This window comes from Centrocercus urophasianus, unplaced genomic scaffold (genome assembly GCF_019232065.1).
Source record: "Centrocercus urophasianus isolate 14NV4802_14NV808 unplaced genomic scaffold, USGS_Curo_1.0 seq_23, whole genome shotgun sequence".
NCBI lineage: Eukaryota > Metazoa > Chordata > Aves > Galliformes > Phasianidae > Centrocercus > Centrocercus urophasianus.
Genome location: NW_024884789.1, coordinates 8,278,335 through 8,298,627, shown reverse-complemented (window position 1 = coordinate 8,298,627; position 20,293 = coordinate 8,278,335). Strand labels below are relative to the sequence as shown.

The following is a 20,293-nucleotide window of genomic DNA, read 5'->3' as shown; positions in this document are numbered from 1 at the left end:
TTATGCTTTTTTCTTCTCAGTGTTCCCGTACCTGTGGAGGAGGGATTCAGACCCGCAAAGTGTACTGTAAGCAGCTGTTGACAGATGGAAGTTTCCTGAAACACTCTGATGACACCTGCCGGGAACCCAAACTGCCAACTACCAAATCGTGCGCAAAAGTGGACTGTCCTCCTCAGCTGGTTGTAGGAGAATGGTCCAAGGTGAGCAGCTCCCAACGAGTCTGAACCAAAACCTTCACTTGCAACGTGATCTCTAACGATATCTGCTTGGGTAAATAGTGGGTGATCGGAGCAGGAAGTTCACAGGGTAGCAGAAGGTTTCACAGGATGTATATCGGGACTAAACTATGCGTAGAGTTGCCTATAAGTAGGCTGTTCACATCCCCCCTGCAGAGCTGTGTTTGAGCTGCTGAGAGAAATGGCTTCTGAAAGTCAAATCTTTGTTTGGTTCTGTCATGCTCTTTCTTTCCCATTTAATGTAACTCCCTGTTCAAACAGATTTTTGAAATGGCTCTTTAGAAGACGGAACTAAAAGTTTGTGCAGTACAAACTAGAAGAATGGATGGAGAGTTGACGCAGACTCTTTTGAACATGCTGAGTTTTTTCTCTTAGATACTGGATTGCATTGCTATATTTTCTCTGCGGTTAAACAAAAAGAAATATGGTTATGCTATTTTAATTGTTCCTGAGTTGCTTGATGGAACAAGTTAGCTATCTAATATTCTTATTGCTTGGAAAAGTGCTGATAACACAAGGATTCATATGGAGTAGAGAGCTTTGTCTCTCTCAGTTTCAAATTAGTATATGTGCCATGGGACACCAAGCTTAGTTTGCATCCTTCCTTTCACAGTGCTCAGTAAGCTGTGGTGTTGGAATCCAGAGAAGGAAAATTGCCTGCCAAAACCGAACAGCAAAAGGCCAATATGTTGCAGTAAATGAATCAATGTGTAGTGGTTTGTCTCCTTCACTGCTTGTAAGGTCTTGTCAAATGAATGCCTGCAACAGTAAGTATGTTACTTTCTGTAGTTTCCTGCTGATTTTGAATGATCTGTTTATACAGTAAAATCTGTATACAGGTTAATTCACTCGTCTGCCAGTACTTCAACAACATCAGTAATCTGGTGTAAAGTGAGTATCATAATCAGTAGGCCAGTGATAACAGGATTGTTTTTAATTTATTTTCTACAAGACAGAAGTATAGGTCATGATCTAAAGGAGTGTTTTTTGAACACACTTTCTTGGGCCTCTCACTCTCGTACTCACCTACACTTGCTCTGATTATTTTTCCTTTATCCTTTATCTCACTCGCAAACAAAAACAAAAACAAAACAACTAACCCAAACCAACAATTAAAAATGGAGTTTGAATGGAGTATAAATTAGGAAGGACATTAGAAAAGATAAGAATGCAGTCCTGGCTTGTTTTTTTCATTATGTATTTGTATTAAACCGGACGTTTAGTTTTGCACGGTGGAATTCAAAAGCTGAAAGGTATTGCCAGTGATAAGTTTATGTATAATGTACATCTTTCTTTGTAGAAATGAAAATGCCAGTCCATGAGCTTTGCAGGAAGTGGTGACAGTACAAACAGTCCTTGAAAAATCCAGTATTTTTTTTCTCTCTATAAATTATCTCTTCTAAGAAAAAGCTGCCTATAGGAATTGTTTAATTTAGGCACAATATATTTATGATAGTGATGGTAGTTGCACAAATAGCTTATGCATAACAGCTGTGGAAATACCTTGCAAATATAATACATGTTCAATTACATGCATAATTTGGAACAGGGAGTTCTAAATGCAGTTTCCTTAAGCCTTAACTTGGCTTCTCATTCCTTTATAAAGGAGAGTAGCAGTATGCAGGCTTCAGAAGCAGAGAGCTGAACAGAAAGGAAAAAAGACAATCAGTTTTAGGTTTGGGGAAGACCAAGAGCTTGTTTTTGATCACAGATCACAAAAATGAACATGTTTTGACTCAATTCATGCAACTACCAAGAAATAGCTAATTTATAAATGTTGAGACTTTGCTTTAAAATTACTCACAAAATAAAATAAAAAATAGAATAATTACTGATTCATACATAATATGAAACTTCTTTTCCTGGCCTGCATTTCAGATTAACATGCCAAAAACCTGAGGTTCAAAGCTCCACTTAAATAAAGCCCTGTGGACTTTCAGGAATGTCCTTGGCATAAGGTTTAATAAAATATTTTGAGCTGCATATCTATCTGAATTTAATTAATTGTGGATAGTTGAATGACAGTGTGGCCAGTTTGCAAATTGCTTAGCACAGACTGATATTCAAGTTATATTGTCAGCTTCCACTGCAGTGCCAAGAAAGCAGGACACTGGGTTGCATGGAGAGTGCGATTATACTGAACGGGTATGGATTGAAGGGACAAATAAAAGCACTGTTTTTTTGCTTATCTCCAGAACTGTTTGGAACAAGAGAACCCCTGCAGCTCAGGTCTGCCTGGCAAGCACTGGCTGCACAATGCGAGGGAAGGGGAAGCTGTGAGATGTATCCATACCCTTAGTCATGATCTGGGTTTTGCAGGAGGAGGCAGGGCAGCAGGGCTTTGGTTTCAAGAAAAATGCAAGAGGCGTTGCACCTGCAGCTATAGGTTCAGGACTCCTTGAATGGGAAGTGCAGAGAAGGCAGGAATGTAGAGTGGCCCATGGACAAACAGGCAGCTAGCAATAAAGAGTGAAGCAGAGGCACTGGTGGTGAGTGGTGTGCTTACTATTAAGGCTTCTTTGTTCTCATCTGTAGGTTGAATGAGCTCCTCCTTTTTTGCTGTCTCGTGACAGTGCTGGGGTTTTTCAGGCTTGATCTTTTACAATGGGATTAATAATTGTGTCTGTTCTCTACTTAATATTGGTCCCATTAAATCAGAACGTTCCTGAGTCTGGGGTCACTAAGAAAAAGGAAACAACACCTGTCTTGCTCTGAGGTCACCAGGGCCTGACACCCAGCTAAAGCTGCACAGGACCATTAGAGGTCAGAGACTCAGATGGATTTGTACCAGGTGATAATGAGGTCCAATGGCTCCAGTACAATCTAATCATTAAGTAAGGTTGACGTTGTAGAAAAATCTTTCCCGAACAGTCCCTTACCTCAGCAGCTGCAATACTGGATGTTACAAAGGATCTAGAAAAACTTACGTGGTCTTAGATATTTATATGACCCTATTACATATCTATATGGCCTGCCATCCACAACTCTGAACTTTATTTCACTCCTAAACTTGATCACAAGGCGCCAGTAAAAATGTATACACCCTTCACTGTTGAACTGCTAATGAGAGTTAGTGGTCTTTCTTTTTTAAAGAAATGAAATGGATGAGACTTGTTAACATATTTATAAGTACACAATGGGTTTAATTCCATGTTGGAACATGTAGTGTAAACAGAGCACAGCCTGAAGTATTTCATGTGTTTAAAGTTACACTTACTGTGTCTGTAAGTTGGATTTTGGAAATCGAAAATTTAGTATTGGAACGTTTCCCTTAAAATAAATATTTGGGGCCCAATAACTTATTAAAAACAGGTCACTAGCCTAATAATTTTAGTAAACCAAGTGCCTAAAGCAATTTATTTGTTGCACCATGTAAAACAGTTGAGGGAACTACATATCTGGATAATGAATACTGATATAAAAGCTGTGTAATTATGAAACCATGATATCCCCACTGGTCTGAACTCATTACCCAAAGCATTGAAAATAATCATTTTGTTTTATAAGCATAAGAATGGACTCTAGGGTGTAGTTTCTACAGTGTACACACTTATTGAATGCTAGAAACATTTAGCTTTTCACCTATTTCTTCACAGCATATTTGAAGCATATGTATATTAAGACGCATGCTGTTTTTCAAATATTATTTGTGTGCCATCAATGTGGTTGTCATTTTATTTATGTACCTACCAAGTGAAATAGTACTAATGGTTTCAAATTCAAGCACGTTGAGAAAGCATTTTGATTTGTGTGTCCATTTCCTAGCTCCTCAACTTGATTTTCAGGCTCTGAGTTTTTCTGTTTCATACCAGAAGGCTGGGCAGCAAATACAATTGGATTGCTTTCTAGCACCAGTGCTGAGTGTTTCCCAGCTCTCCCCAGCTGGCCAATTTCATTGTGCATGGAATGAACTCAAGGGGTGTGTGCCTTGCTCCCCTTCTCACGTGCCTTGCTTCACACCTACCTGCTATTTTCTTAGTAAGACCTGTTGTTTGATCATAATGGGGCACAGTAGTTGCCAACAGTGAGTCAGTGCAGTGGTATCTGTAGCATTGCAGTCATTCTCATGGTTTCTCCAACATGATGTCCAGCTGCTGCTGGAAAGCCAAGCCTTCCTGTGGTGGTGGCATTCAGGCAGCTCCTGGGAACCTGTCCACATCCAGCTGCCTGCAGAACAACGCAGGAGGAGCTTCGTAACATCCAGTGTCTCTGTATCCTGTCTGCATGATGCTTTATGTGCTGCTGTCTGCTCGTGTTAATTCATCTGATTGCTGTATTCAGCTTCTCCAGCTTCTGACTTTTTCCTCTTTCCTCCCCTTCCCTCCCTTCTTTTTTTGGCACAGCACTGTGAAACACCTCATCTTTCAACCTGAAGAAATTACCCTCAGTCAAGGATTGCAGGGTGGCTCTGCTTGTTGCATGCACTGTGTCTTCATTGACGGTTCCTTTCACCTCCTGTGTTGCTTTTTGGCTTCACTTATTGAGACAACCAGCATGGCCAGCCAACAATTTAAATAGCAGTCCAAGGGAGCCTTGCTCTTCAGATAGATTTTGTTTTATTTAGGTCATTCTGCATTCAACAGTGCTCAAATGCAGGGAAAGTAATAATGTGCTCAAATTTTTTTTTTTTTTTTTTTTGGTTCACTTTTTCCATTCCCTTTCATGCCTAGCCTTTCTGAGGCAGCAATAGGAAACATAGCCATAAGAGGATTATGTATATAGTATAAAATAGTACATAATATATATATTCAGGTATGCTTGCACCATCTATGTCCTTTGTATAGGTAAATGTTGTCTGTATTTTCTCATACTTGGGAGTCTGGGGGAAGAAGTAACAGAATTCTTGGCTGGAGCAGGGGAATGCCATGGTTTCATCTTGTCCGTATTTTTGCATTTTTGTGACTCAGATAAAAGCTCAGCATGTTGCAATCTGATTTAAACAAAGTCAGGAAGAACTCTGTCAGCCGTTCTGTGAGAAGCAGATTTTGTATGCATGAGTGCTGATGATTAGTTACTTTTCAAGGCTTCATTTTATTTCAGAAATTAAACCAAAGCTTCCAGAAAAATCCTCTACTCATGGACCTCGGATTATCAGCATTCACCGTGTGTACATTCAGACGAGACAAGAGAAGCGCATTAATTTCACCATAGGAAGCCGTGCCTACTTACTTCCAAAAACTTCTGTCGTAATTAAGTGCCCCGTACGAAGATTCCAGAAGTCGCTTATACGGTGGGAGAAAGATGAGCAACACTTACAAAACTCTAAAAGACTTGGTATCACTAAGTCGGGGTCACTGAAAATACATAGTCTTGAAGCCACTGATATTGGTGTGTACCGGTGTATTGCAGGCTCAGCGCATGAAACATTTGTACTCAAACTGATTGGTAATGACAACAGATTGATAGAACCACCAAGTCTTAGAAAACATGCCAGTGAGATCACAAATGCAGATCACAATGAGGCCAACGGCTTTGGGGTCAAATGGCATAAAATGAACAAAATGTGGCAAATGTGGAGTAAGAAAAATGAGCTCTATTTGGGTGACAGGCAAATAAACGATCAACCATTTCTGAGAAATCTCGAAGCCTTTGGGAGTAATTCAGCAGGAGTATTTAGCTCTCGTGAATTCAAGAATAAACGTCTGGAGGCAGCAGTTCTCCAGGGTGCCTACAGCATGGACACTGTGCAGTTTGAAGAACTAATAAGGAACATGAGTCAGCTCATTGAAACTGGAGACGTCAGTGATGACTTGGCGTCCCAGGTCATTTATCAGTTAATCGCTGAGTTATCTAGGCCTCCACAATCAACCACTGAAAAATGGAAGGGAGCCCAGGATGAGAAATTGGCCTCAAAATTCACGGGCAAATCACCAAACGAATCTGATCGTTTCAGCACAAAAACTGTGGATAAGTTAATGTCTGACCAGAAGGTTCCAGTTATTATGAGGCAAAAGGAAATTCCTGGAGTTTCCTTTAACAAAACACTAACTGTACGAATTGGAAATACAGTTTTTCTGACCAAGAATACTCAATCTGTCAATCTACTGTGTGAAACAGCTGGTATTAGTGAAGTGAAATATACTTGGACAAAAGATGGTGAGACATTAAAATCCTCTGAGAGGTAAGTGAATATCTTTTTTTTTCCAATCACTGAATGAATTGCTGTTACCATGAACTGTTAAGATACATCCTGCTGTTTAATATTAAAACATAATCTGTTGTAAAAATGAGATAAGCATTAGCATTATGCCTTCTGGCCTTTTATTTAAGCAGTTTGATCTTTTTTCACTCAGACATCTGTCACGTTTTGTTTCACCAGTGCATGTCCATTTCCACAATGTTATGTGCAGTGAATGACTTTTTTTCTTTTACTATGTGAAGGGATTTGCATGTACTAAGTGTGCATCTTTTAGGCTGCATCAGAAAATGAACAGATTCATAGTCAGTTAAATTGAGACAATTGAGTGGACTTGTTCACATACCAAACACAGTAGGCTTAAGTTCTGCCATTGTATAGATGAAAATCAGTCTTTCTGATGCCTCTTAAGGAGGGGGAATATCAGTGTTATATTCACCATCCTTCAACACACAGTAAATTTTTTAGAAATACCTTTAGCTGTACAATTGCTTGTGAAAAAAAAAAAATCTCATCTGTTTTAATGCTTTAAAACTTGCACATATTTTTGTTGATGGCCATGAAATACAAAATAATACAAAAAAAAAAAAAACCCAAAACTGTAATGTCATCCTATTTGAGATCTGTAACTGAAGAACTACTGCCGTATGTATGTAATACTCATATATTAAGACTCAGCAAATGCTTTTACTCCATTGCTGACAAGTTAGGTGCTCACCTGGTAATACTGACACAAACATCATGTGAGAGCCTCTTGGAGCTGTAGCTAGCTCTTGAGTAATGAAAAAAATGATTCTGAAACGATAAAGATGTTTTTGGATACTTCTCAACGTAGTTCACTGATTAACTATATGGCCAAGAAAAATATACTTCTGCAGGTCTATCAGCTAAAGCAAGGACACCAAACAAAGCCATTGTTAAAACAGTAAATGTTTTTGGAACCATGTAGCTCTCAGTAGTTATGTTTAGTTTGTGAACCATGCATAATTTCCCATTAATTTGTTGTGATACTTTTTCTTTTTTTTTTTGATATTATGGTGTTTTATTTATTTATGAGCATCTATTTGATTCCTAATTCTACTTTCATAAATTGCCTTTATTTTAGCTGATATTTTTTCACTTGAGGATATATTGGCGAGCAGTTTTCCTTCTTTTTTTTTCAGAGAAATGTTCCTTACATGTGAGTGCATGTATGTGTGTTTATACATACATGTGCCTATGTATATAAATATATGTACTTAAAATAGTAATAGTATTGCAGCAGGAAAAGGCTGCGAAGCAAGAAGCAGGTTGTATATCTGTTAGGTTTGTGAAAGAGGGCCATATTCCAGATGTGCATGAGAGGACTCTAGACTTGTTCGGTTGAGGTGCAAGTATCTCTTCAAGATGTTTTTGTCCATCTCTTCCTTTTCTAAGTGCACTCTGTGGGAGAATGCCAAATCTGCAGGCCTTTTGGATGAGTACATGGCACAACTCATATAACATATTGCTGAGAAAGGTAACAAGGTGGACAGTTATGAAACATCAAGGCTGCTGTTTTCAGTCTCAGACTGTGAAGCCATCTCTCATATCTTATCCCTGAGATGGCAGGTAGAATATCCAAGAAATCTGGTGAAAGATTTCAGATTTAATGATGATTCAGATTCAGATTTAATGTTAAAATTAACAGATAAACTGCAGTAAATTGGAAGTTGGATTAGACCATACATTTGCAAACTCCGTGATTCTGCTGAAAACAAAGTTTGCTCTGGAGAAATGGATTTCTTGCCAAGCCTAATACTAATTGTGCTGATGTTCCTGACAGTTTTTAGTTAGCAGCAATAAAACTTGCTGCCCTCCAAAGGGCTGCCATTAGAGTGCGCCTTTGCAGGGGAAGGATATCTGAAATCCTTCCATGCATGAATCCTGTAACACTCTCCTTTTGTCACCAAAGAGCAGGCAGAACTGTTTCTGTGTGCACTGATCTAGAACAGCAGATTCCTAGGGAGGAATTTTGGTGCTGTATTTGTAACTCTTGCAAGAAGACCCAGCTGTGTTTGTCCCCAGGCAGTAACATTTGTCTTTTTTTGAATACTCTGCAGAGTGATCCTGGACACCATTGGAAAAGTGCAGATTCGCAGTCCTACTGAGAAGGAACTTGGTACATATGGATGTATGGTTGTTAATGACTTTGGTTTTGATATGGAAACATCCTTACTATTGCGTGCAGGTAGGATTGTAACATCCTTGGAATTGGATATGCATTCATTTTATGTATAAACATCTATCCCAGATTCAATTAGAAATATTTTCTTTTGCTATCAGTCCATGAAATCCTGCCTGATTTAATAGGTGAGATGGTCTTGTTGCTCTAAAACCAGAGCAGACCTCAACACAGTTCTGGGTGGTTCTTTGCAAACAGAATTCTGTCTCAAACGTGATGAATTTAAACACAGCATCTATAATTAAGTCAAATAATTTTTAAACTTTTTAAAAACCGATTTTAAACTGATTCTTTCATTTCAAAGAGGTTCCTGTCATCTTGTTCTCCATGTTGAACGTTACAAATTCGGAAGCCAGCAATCTCTCTGCAGTTGTTGGAGGTACAATCGTAGCAAAAATTGGCGCAAATATTACAGTTGAATGTCCTGTGAAAGGTAAGCAAGAACTCCTCTGAAGTTCTTTGTAATGTTACAATAAGAAAATTTTGAAAGAAGCTACCAGCCAAGGCAGCAAATCGTTGTTCAGAGGTCATTTCTTATTACGCATGTCGCCCAACCAGTCCTGTGTCTTTACCGTGTCACTTTATTTTACTTGTGTTATGCATTCAAACAGGCTTTCATTTGAAAGTGCTTTTCTTTCCATCAAGATGTCTGAGGCTCCACTACAGAGCTTAAAGCCCACCAAAGTGAACAACTATATTGCTGCATTAGCAGGCATAGCCAGCTGACTCTCTCATCAGAGACTTTCCATTATCCCTACTTGAGCTGCACATGTGTCTAGACCATTGTTAAAACTGAGAATGAAATCTCCAGCCGTAGTTTAATAGAACTTTAAACCTGACAGTGAGGTAAACTTACCTCTCAGAGCCATCAGTCTGCAGCTGCAGTAAGAAAACAAAAAGTGCCGAGCCATGAAAGTATATTGTCTAGCACAACATCTGTCGAGTGGCATTACTGTTACTCAGGAGCTATGTGCATTAAGCAGTTCACTGTTTTATTTTGTTTTCTAGTCCTCTGTGTAGGAAAGGTAGATATTCTAAGTCCCATCCGTGCTACGTTTTAAGTTTAATTTGTAAGATTTAACTTACAGTGGCAATATTCTGTCAAATATTTAATAAGTGAAGATCTGCCTTTTGTGCCTTGTTGAACGTACGTGAAAGTGCTGATAACAGTGAACATTACAGTTGAATGCAAATAGACTTCAGAGAAGTCAGCGTTCCTTTCACACTTGTTGCTGGAGGGCTGTGTATCAGGAAGTGTTGATACTGTACCAGAATACTGATAGAAATATTATACAAATAATTCTGCATACTGTAGTGGCGCCAGGCTAATGTATGTTGGGACATGTGACTCTGCTTTCACTGTTGTACCGAGGCTAATTTTTGATGAAGTCATATTTTCCAACTATAGTTTGGCAACTCTGTGTATAACTGACCTATATCTCAAATTCAGCAGAGACTTAGTGTCACACAGTTAATATTAATATTGTTAGGATGGGTAAGCAGTTAGCAATTTAAATATAAATTAGTATTTTCATGTGGGACTATAGATTTCCAAATGCTTTATACTGTGTATGTTACTGAGCCAAATTTTAGTTATGGTAAGACACTAGTGTTGACTCAAAAATGATTTATCTAATTGCTTTATTTCCTGTCATTGCCAAGGAAGTAAGTATTACTGCTTGTGAATAAAATAGAACTGGTCTGTCTTAAAATTTCACTTAGCTTAGTGGCAGAAAAACTTATGAAATGATGTAAGAAGAGTTATTTCTGATCTCCCTTATGAAAAGTAATATACTACTGACTTTAGTAGATTGAACTTAAAAACGCTCTCAGCTAATGTTTGTCTAATAGGGTGGGACGCAAAAATATGTCCATTTGCAGTGTAGTAAAACGGGAACTTTGATGTAAGTGCCAATTAAATATCATGTGAATTATCAGACAAGTGAGCATTTGAATCAGAAGAGACACATGTCTGTGTATCTAATATCTAATCATCTTCTAATATGTCTATGTAGTCTGAAAAATCTGTTCCTACAAACACACTGTGTGTCTGCAAGAGTTCTTTCCTCATCAGATGTAGTTTTACAGTAGTAATCTTCTCCTTGAAGTGACAACCCGCAGTACGCCTTCATAATGAATATCTAACATAAAAATGACAGGGGTTGAATGTGACTGACAGCTGAGGGTCTCTAAAAGCAGACTGTAACAGAAGAGTGATTGCAAGTCGAGTTTCAGGTACACCTTAACCCCAACTCTGGGGTGCCTTTTCCTCACTGCCCATTCTCCTGAGCACTCAGAAAGAAGGATATGTTTTCTTGGTGGTAACAACTTATTTGTGCATCGTAAGCAAAATATTTCTAAGTAGCTGTGTGTGTCTTCACATATGACTTCATGTTCTGCTCTACACTTGCTTGTATCCATCAGCACAGATTCACCCATGCAGATTTCTCAGTGACATCAGGCAGATACATTGGAACTGTTGGTCTCTTTCTAGCCCACAACATAGCTGAGCAAAAGGAAAACTGTTGTATGAATGAGGTATCCTGTGTGCATGAAGAATATTAGTGCCGTGCCACTGGCAGAATTCTTAAATTACCTCTGCATTTCTTGGCTGCAATGTCTTCTAAGGCTTTTGGAGTTGTTTTTTTTTGTTTGTTTGTTTTCTGTAGGCTAAATAGCCTACAATCCTTTACGGTTGTTCAAGCCATGATTTCCTCTGTGAATAAATCCACGTGCTGAGTTCTACATTTTGCCTCTAGTTGTGAAAGATCTATTTTTTTTTTTATGAAAGGTATAAAAATGGTGTACATATGCAAAACAGGTAAGTTAATCGTTCAATTAGGGGAGAACATCATGCTGAGAGTGGAATTCTGGCTGAAAGTAGGGCTACCCAACTGTGTGACAAAGGGCTGTGAAAGATAGAGAGGAGCTGAAGTAGCAGGAAAAGATTCACTTTCCTGCTTCCTGTACTGGCCGGCTAACAGCTATACAACATACCTGTCAATTATTCAAGGCCAGAGGAGAACCAAGCATGTTCCTCTTCAGAGGCTCAGGGTTCATTAGGCCAGGCAACAAAGGACAGTCTTGTTTGATGCTTTTAATGGAAAGGATGTGAAGTTTAATATTACATACAGTGTTAGCCAGCTGAGATAGCAGACTAGCAGTTTTCTTCCTTTTCATGTTACTGATTTGGTTCCTTTTGGCCCTTTCCTGCACACTAAAACTGTGTTCAGATAAACATTGAGAAAGGCCAAAGATCAATGTATCCTAAAAACAAAAATAGAAGGAACAAGCAAGAAAATGTAGCTAAATAGCTGAAGCTGGTAGCATCAGCTTCTTCTATCTTTAATATGTATAATAAAACTTTTTTTCCACTAATTATAATAAACTCACTTTTATAGCTCCCACACGTACATATGCTAGAAGATACTCATAACATTCTGGACAGATTCATATTCCATTCTTACAGCCAAGACCTTTTCAATCAACACACATGTTATAAATATCAATACTGATTGCTCCAAATTGCTCTTGGATAACATTTATTGTATTTTCAGAAAATATCTTCTTGTAATTATTACTAAAATAAACTGAAACCGTCAGAATCCACTTACTGCAAAACCCTGAAAGTTTTAAGTTGAAGTAAAATAGTAAAGGAAAAAAAATGTAATACGGACATATATATGTACATATATAAAATACATACATAAAATGTGCATTGTGTGCCACCTTCTGGTGAAAGAACAGAAAGGATGTATACTGACGTAGTTATTAAGACTCTACACGTTATTTTGCTCTCTGAATAACTTGGGGTCAAGGCTTTTAGGTGTAGAAACTCTATGTTGATCCAAATGCTACATACCTGTGAATATACTTTTGACTCTCAAAGAATAACACTTGTTTTCAAAAGGAGTGAGGAATACACAGAGCCTGTTGAATCAAAGTCATCCTTACTCATGGATGTTTCGTAAAGATGGACAAACTACTTGCTGTCACTATTGGAACTTGAAACAGATCCGTATAAACCAAGAATTCAATTTTCCATCTGTTCCTTCATTTACCCACTGTGCTTTGATGCAGTTTTTTGTCTTCTATGTTTAACTCCTCAGAAAACATCTCAGCAGTGAATGGCAGTTTGTTACATAGCACACTGTATATTTCTTTTCTTTGTGTGTGTATTTCTAAAAGCAGTTAACAAAGATTTAAAGGGGTAAGTCATGCTTTAATGAGGAAAGCATGACTGTGTTTATAATTTGTATAATGATGGGAAATTGGTGATCTTGTGCTTCTTTTTAATATGAATACACCCACGTTTGAGTTTTAGTTCGGATCTGGCATAAGCTTTGCAGTAAATCTTTCACTCCTTCCCACTTAGTTATGCTTTGTTTTGTGTCTCAGAACAGTCTGGGAGCCTGAAAACTAAATCCTTTTGGATGAAACTGAATTGAAAGATGTGCCTGCAGACTTTACCCTCAAATACTCATGGACAGTATATCCAAGGGCCGGGAGGGAATCACCAAGTATTTCAAAGTAATGTGAACATCCCTGATGCTCTCCACCATTTGCTAGTGTGGATAGAAACAATGTAATTTGTGGGGAAAAATACATGGATTGGCATGGTTTGCACCACTGCTTGTTTTGATGTGTGTTTTTCCCTGTCCCTCACGTTTTTCAGGTAGGCTTTTACTTCAGGTTTTCAATTCACTAAGAATTCAGGCAGATATTATTAGAAAAAGGTAAGATTTCTAAACTCTATTAGAGTTCCTGGAAGGCTGAGCAAGCATGTGGGTATTCCCCTGGCACTTCTTTCTTTGGTAGTAAAAAACTATCAAGAATTTCCCTAGGCAAAGTTTTGTAAAAAAGGCGTAGTAGTATAAAAGGTGAGGTTACCTCACTAGTTAGTACCTTGTTTGTGATCATCAGTACAGGAAAAGAGCACGTGGTCACATCTTATAGTGAGGAGAGATCACAAACAATGCGCCCCAAGACTCTGCTCCAGGAATTGTGTTCTTCAACATTATAATAAAAGTTCTGAAAAGAGAATGGAAACAGCAAAAGTTGTGAAGGATCAGGATTTATAAAGGCTTATCAGATCTAAAGCTTCTCATGAAGATCACAGTGATAGTGTTTAATTGCTAAATGAGGTCAGAGAATGTTCGGAATTATTTTCAGAATAAATGTATGTATAGAGGAAATAATCTTAAATATGGGTGCGTGCAATCAGGAGGAATTGTATCTGAATGACTGCCACTGAGAGAGAGGTGTGTGCAGTTCTGATGGTGAGTTCCCTGTGAGCATTGGCATGCTCCTGAGCAATGACCATAATGGTAAATCAAAACTAATGGCAGAGAAACAGGCAAATCAGAAAATGTAAATTGGCAATTTTTAAAAGCTGTGATGAGTCCTGTTTGCTAACTTCATCCCAGTGGTACCGGAAATAAGGAGAGAAGGGAAATATTAAAGGAAACATGTATGGTGGTTTAGTTGCTGCTTCTGGTTGATGAAGACAGGAAAATACATTGAGCAAGTGTCATTCACTAAATGTCATCATTTCTCTTTGCTCAGCTGCCCATCATTGGACACAGTGCTGGCTTAGATGGAGTTCAGATCTGATTAAAAGTGATCGTTCCTACATAATTCTGTAATTTTGATAAAATTATATTGTCCAAATCCCTGACCATGTCTGTTTTATGAGCGTAACTAACAGGGTTCTTGGCATTATAGCCATGTGAAAGTGTGATTAGTAATGGCTTGGGTGAAAATGCCTCTGATGGTAGTGCTGACCTGTAGAACTGCTCTGAAGTGCACCATTGAAGGCTTTGCAGGAGATTGACTAGAAAATTTTGCATAGCAGTGATTTCTGAGTTTACACTTGACTCAGACCTTATTTAGTTGCCTTACTTTAGATGTCTGGTTTTGAAAATTCTTAGTATTTAACTACAGCTGGAGAAAAGATTAAGTTCTCTTTGAGCTGACAGCTAGAGAACTAAACAGCACTTGACAGAGCTGCAGCAAGGGTGGGATGAGGAGGGGTCTTGCTCCAGGAATCCCTCCAAAGAGGTCACCAGCTGTAGGTAAGTGTATCAAAACCATGCCAGATGCTGCTGCCACCCAGGAAGAGGGATTGTTGCATAGAAGAGGTAGAGGTAATAGCTTTGACAGATTGTAAAGGAGCAGGGCTGTATCAGAAGGCAGGAGGGAAGATCATAGCAAGGGCCAAAATGTCTCACTCTGGCTCTCAGTCCATCCATTATTCCCGATGAAGTTGGCAAGATCCATGCAGGTAATTTCAGTAGGTTTGTTAGGGTCCATGAGAAATGGACTGCTCAAACATAACTGAGATGAAAATTGCACTTTGCAATTTGTGCTAAAGAAAATAAGATTTATCAATCAAAGTAATTGAATGGTAAGTTACGATAAGTTTGGTGTAGGTGTTAGGGGTGCAGAATCAGATGGCTTTCAGTGTGCATCGCACTGACCCAGAATCATTTCCTCTGAAAGATGACACATGAAGTTATGCTCTAAATTTAGAGAGGTGCAGTTATCCTCTACACTTTTAGAGGAGTTGCAGCAAAGAGTGATTTGTGCCAGCACAGTTCCTCAGTTCTGCCTTGCTCCTGAATGGGAAATACAGAATACTTTATGAGATTCTACATAGCTGGGGGAAAAATATCTGAAGACAAATCCAGTGTTTTAGAGCGACTAGTTAGTAGGCCAAGATTTTTATGGTGTGTAATATTTCATAGGGCTTTCAAGGTTGGAGGAAATTTGTTTTTGAACACTGAATATTTTAAGGGCACCCTATAGTGCAGATTCCTTTTTTTTTTTTCCTTTTTTTTTTTTTTTTTTCCTTTTTTAAACATGTGTTTCACAGTCCCATCCGGAGCTGGAGTTTTTTTCCATAACATTTGCTGTCCCAGGGCCACTGATGGTGGAAAATGACTTTTTTTTTTTTTTTTTTTATGGAACATTGAGTATTTTAGAGCTGCTCCAATGCTAGTGGAAAATAACCTGTTCTTGATGTCAGAAAAATAGATTAGACTAATTTTAAAGTTTTATAGCTGCTTAGGTCTATAGTAGAAATTTTTTAACATCAGAGCATTTGGATCCTTTGCAAGATTAAGATTCTGATTTTTAAGGTTTTTCTATGTCTGAGAAGGTCTCCATTCAGGAATGCATCTTTTTTTCATAGAAGACAATTGTAGCCATGCCTTATTTCAAGCATGTGTTTAATTGCATTCTCTATTAGGGGTGAATTTAATCCTGTGCTTAAGTTCTTTCCTGACTTGGAACCATATCATGATTGGTCGATTTTGCTGCTGGCTGAAGTCAGCAAAGCATTTCACCTCCAGCTCTCACTGGGATCTAAATTGTACTGAGGGATTCTGAATTCTTGGTAATTTGGGTGAGTCGATACCTTTAGGCTCATCCTCAGCTGCATCCGAGTGAAGTTGGGGTATGAAGGAAACAAAGGTGACTACCAGCCATCTCTTACCTCTTGTTTTTGTACTGGCTGGCAATCAAATTAGGAATTCTTCAGCTTGAAAGCTGTATTTTTTTGTGTGTATATAGGGAGTGACTTCCTTCCAGGGTTGCAAACTGAAAGATTTACTTTTTGTCCAGAAGAGAAGGTCTAAGAAATGCTTCCCAAAATGATTTTGTGTCTTCTGAGCCATCTAGAATAGAAAAGCCTTAACTATTTTGACTGTTTGTTTTTGTTTTTGTTTTTTTTTTGAAGAACATTTTTTATGGTATGCTTGCACTGTATCATACAGTTTCTGAGAAGGAAAATTAGCATATGTCACAGTGAAGAGTGCTGTCACAGGAGAAATGTGGGCTTTGTATATTTTGTCTGCTTTCCCACAAGAGCTGGTGAATGAGGCTTCTCTCAATGTGCAGTGCCAAGTACTGGCAGGGAAGCAGCATCTTACCTCAGGAATAGTAAATATGTGGTCAAATATCAAAAGGAAAGGCGTCAAAAGTCTGCATGATGGAAGCTTTTTCAATGCAAGTGTATATGGTGACTGCATGCTGGGATTGCACTGCTTGCTGTGTTATGGGAAGGATTATGCAAAGCACTTTTAAGCAGAGAAGGGTGAATGTATTGCCAGAAAGTGTTGGGTTTTTTTTTGGAATTCTCCAACAGGAAAAGTTTCTCCTGATAGGAACTCCAGAAAAGATAGTATGCACTAAAGTCTTTTTTTTTCTGGCCAGATTCTGCACCCCATCTCTCTGGATGCATGACTCTGAAAACTTGACTTAACACTTGTGCTCTCCAGTTCTCGGTTCCCCTGAAAGGCAGAGGTGGAGGCCCCTGCTTTCTGACAGGCAGCTGAGTCCTGCCTGTACAGTGTGCAGAGCCGTGCCCTCCCTGCTCTCTGTACTCCAGCAGGATAAGTACAACCTGCCTGTTACAGGTCCCTGAACTCCTCTCTCAAAGGGGAGAAATGGAAAAATGGAATGGAAAAACTTGAAGGATCCTCAGAATTGACTGTGAGTAGGCCAGCTCAGAAGGAAGACTGTGCACAATTCACATAAAATTGTTAACTGAGATTTAATTTGTTGGCAATTTGGGATAAAATACAGTCCGAAGATGTTCTGATTATCCTCACCGCTGTTTTCAGCACAAACTCAGATTTGTGAATGCACTCTGAAGGTATCTAGATAACATTAGCTCTGCTTTATAATGGCAACGTATGTTAACGGCACGTAATGCTTAACAGTATTGGTTTTCCGTGATGCATTCAACTATCATTCTAAGTGCACTTTTCTGCTTTTCCTGTAAGTGACAGCACATCTAAGATTACTTGGGTGGATTAACTGTGCATTTCAGTTGGACTGACCGTTGGACGGCCGTGAAGATCTCTTTCCTCCTTTCTGTTTCTTAGACTTGAAATTTATACTTGTGCATTCACATTATTCACTTGAGAAATGATCTGATTTACTTGTGTGTGTGTGTGGTACCACTCACTTGCTTCCCCTGAAAAGAAATATATACAGTTTCTAAGAGAAAAGAAGAGGAATCACTTGCTAGTAGCTTAAATTGACTTAAGGGTGTGTGACAGCTACCCAATTTTTGAATTTAAAATGAGAGGCAAAGCTGTTCTGCAGATTTCTTCTGCAATCTGAACTTCAGTTCAGGTTTTAAGGCTCAACATCTCTTTGAATGAGAGAGAGAGGTAAAGGAGTAGAGACATGGCAATTTTTCCGGCATAAATACAAACCAAGTTTGGAAGAAAGAAGTATTTTACTTAAGTAAAATCCCGGGGATGGGGTACATTTCTGAATGCAAGCAAAGAGAAGACTATCATGGGATGATGTTTGGGGCTGAATTTTGGTAGAGGCCCAGATTAAAAGCCTAAATCTGACCCTTTGCAGGCATTTTCATGTTTTTGTGTGTTGTGGAGTTCAACTTTAAATCTTTTGACTTCAGGCCTCTCCCAGCATGCTGCTTCTGGTTATTTTTGGCTCTGATGAGCCTGCAGGATTTTGGTGCCAGTGAGGGTAGGTTGGCTGCAAATCTGTGGGCCTCAGCTCAGCATCCTTATGGCACCTCCTCAGCCCATCCGTACTGAAAGAATGTATGCCTGAATGGCCTTGGAAAATACACTGTAAAGGAAAATGTGTCTGAGAATGATACGTTTTAGCCAGAAATATGGAATATAATGGAAAAAAGACCCTTAGAACAAGAATTCTTCCTAATTCCAAAAGGATTTTTTGATGTGGCATAAAACTTCTTCTGGAAACTTGAAAAACAGCCTGGTTTTTTTGGATCCCTGTGCACTCTGCAGATCTGTATCTTGTTTTACACAATTGTATTCAGTAAATCACATTCTTATGAGTTTGAAAGCACTGAACAGTTGCTAATTTGCCTAGAATTTAAAACTATGATTATGCGGGAGAGTGTTTCTGTCTGCTGTCTTTCTAGACAAAATGGTATGGGGAGCTTTTTCCTTCGCTGACATAGCAGGATCCAAAAAGTTTGTCTGGTTCTTATTACGGTAAAGGAAAATCTTGAGGTGTGCATTGGAAGTGCTAAGCCAGTGATCGAAATGTTGAAGTTGCTCCTAAAGGCGATTCCACATCATGAAGACATCATCTGTAAAGTAATACTGCACAATGATCTGTGAAGAAAGGAGACTGAATTAGCATTCAGTATGGCTGAGACTTCCAAATGTCCCACATTCAGGTCAGCTTCTATAGCAGGACCATTCTGGTAGCCTTCAGAGAGCACCAATCAATATAATTAAACAAGAAGACAGAGCTCAGGTAAAGGATGGTTTAAATGCTCTGACCATCTCATGCCTTGTGCATTTGCACACTGCTGAGGCTGGTCATCGTGCCACGTGTTGGTTCTACCCACAGAGTTATCCCAGGTTTTGGAGCTTTGAGAGAGCACTCCTGCTGGGGCGGCTCTACTGAAGTGCAAACAGTGAAGGGCCTGATTTGCCAGCTCTCAAAATATCATTTAATGGGAAATGTTTGTGGAAAAGAAAACAGGAGAAGTCCTTCCACTGAAGTAATATTGTGCAACTGGAAAATCCACCTAATTAAAAATCAATATCCAAAGTCCGTTCATCGATTAAAATTTAGAATAAGTTTTCTTTGAATATGGAATAATTCAGTAGTCAAGCTTAGCAGTGGGAAGGATGATAGATCTTTGGCTTTCTGTGGTGTAGTAAATGAGATTGCTTAACAGCTGAGCCCCTAATTTAGTTCTTAATAGCTTTTTCTGTTCCATTTCCTTTACACTGCGTTGTTACAAGCTGCATTTATGACATCTGCTAGATGGAGAAGTTTTTAGAGGCTTTTTTGGGGTGTCACATTCTCTATTTTAATTGATAAATATAAAGCTTTTCCTTCAAGAGAAACATTTTGTCTCAATTTCTATTTCTGCTTTGTTTCATCATATTAATTCCTTCCTTCCTGCTTTCTGGGATGCAGATAGTTATGTTAATTGGTTCTGACTGAGGTTAGCAGTCTCACATCCTTTAGTGGAGAGATACATGATCATGTTGCTTTTGTAGGACTGGTAGCAGCTTTTAAAGCTGTTCTGGGAGCTTGCCTTACCGTGCTTACCCTTTATTCTCAGTGGGATGCTGAACTATTAATAGGCCTCAAACAAAAAGTTTTTGTCTGTGAATGGAAAAACTGCCAGTTTTGCTGCTGTGTCATTACATTATCTGTGAAATGATGAAGGAAGTAGTGATTCTTGTCTGTTGTGGTAACAGTACTATAGATCATATATTTTATTTCGTCCTAAATGTTTTAATTATCTACATTTTAAAGGTGTCCCCCATCCGAATGTGACATGGTTTACGAAGAAAGGCATCCTACCAATTAATTCTTTCTTTCTTTCGAATGGCTCTTTATTTCTGAGGAATGTTTCCTATGAAAATGCAGGAACATATTCTTGCAGAGCAACTAATGCTCTAGGAAAAGCTGAGGCTGCATCCGTTCTCCACTTACGAGGTAGGTGCTAAGAATTCCTCACTGATCACATTTAATATAATTTTTTAGTGATAAACTAGTTTGGGGTGGTGTGGGTGATTATTTAATACTTTCTTATGAACTTGGAATGTTTGACTGGATCTTACTCCTTGGGATCTGAGCTGTTCACTGTTTTGCGTTTCCTGTAATACTGGATCTGGGTACAGTTTAATGTGTGATTTCTTCAAAAACTGTTCTGTGTTCTTGCTTCCGGGCAATAAGTGTCAG

General features: G+C 38.7%; 1 protein-coding gene across 16 annotated transcripts in view; it reads left to right on the top strand.

The window, feature by feature from the left end:
* ADAMTSL3 (ADAMTS like 3) overlaps positions 1-20,293 on the top strand; it is a 189,204-nt gene that overhangs the window by 156,455 nt on the left and 12,456 nt on the right. For all 16 annotated transcript variants that reach the window (XM_042824305.1, XM_042824310.1, XM_042824300.1 and 13 more), the window contains 6 exons: positions 21-200; positions 850-1,003; positions 5,277-6,357; positions 8,454-8,581; positions 8,880-9,008; positions 19,865-20,047. In XM_042824305.1, the coding sequence (XP_042680239.1) occupies positions 21-200; positions 850-1,003; positions 5,277-6,357; positions 8,454-8,581; positions 8,880-9,008; positions 19,865-20,047 (1,855 nt within the window). The remainder of the gene's footprint in view (positions 1-20; positions 201-849; positions 1,004-5,276; positions 6,358-8,453; positions 8,582-8,879; positions 9,009-19,864; positions 20,048-20,293) is intronic.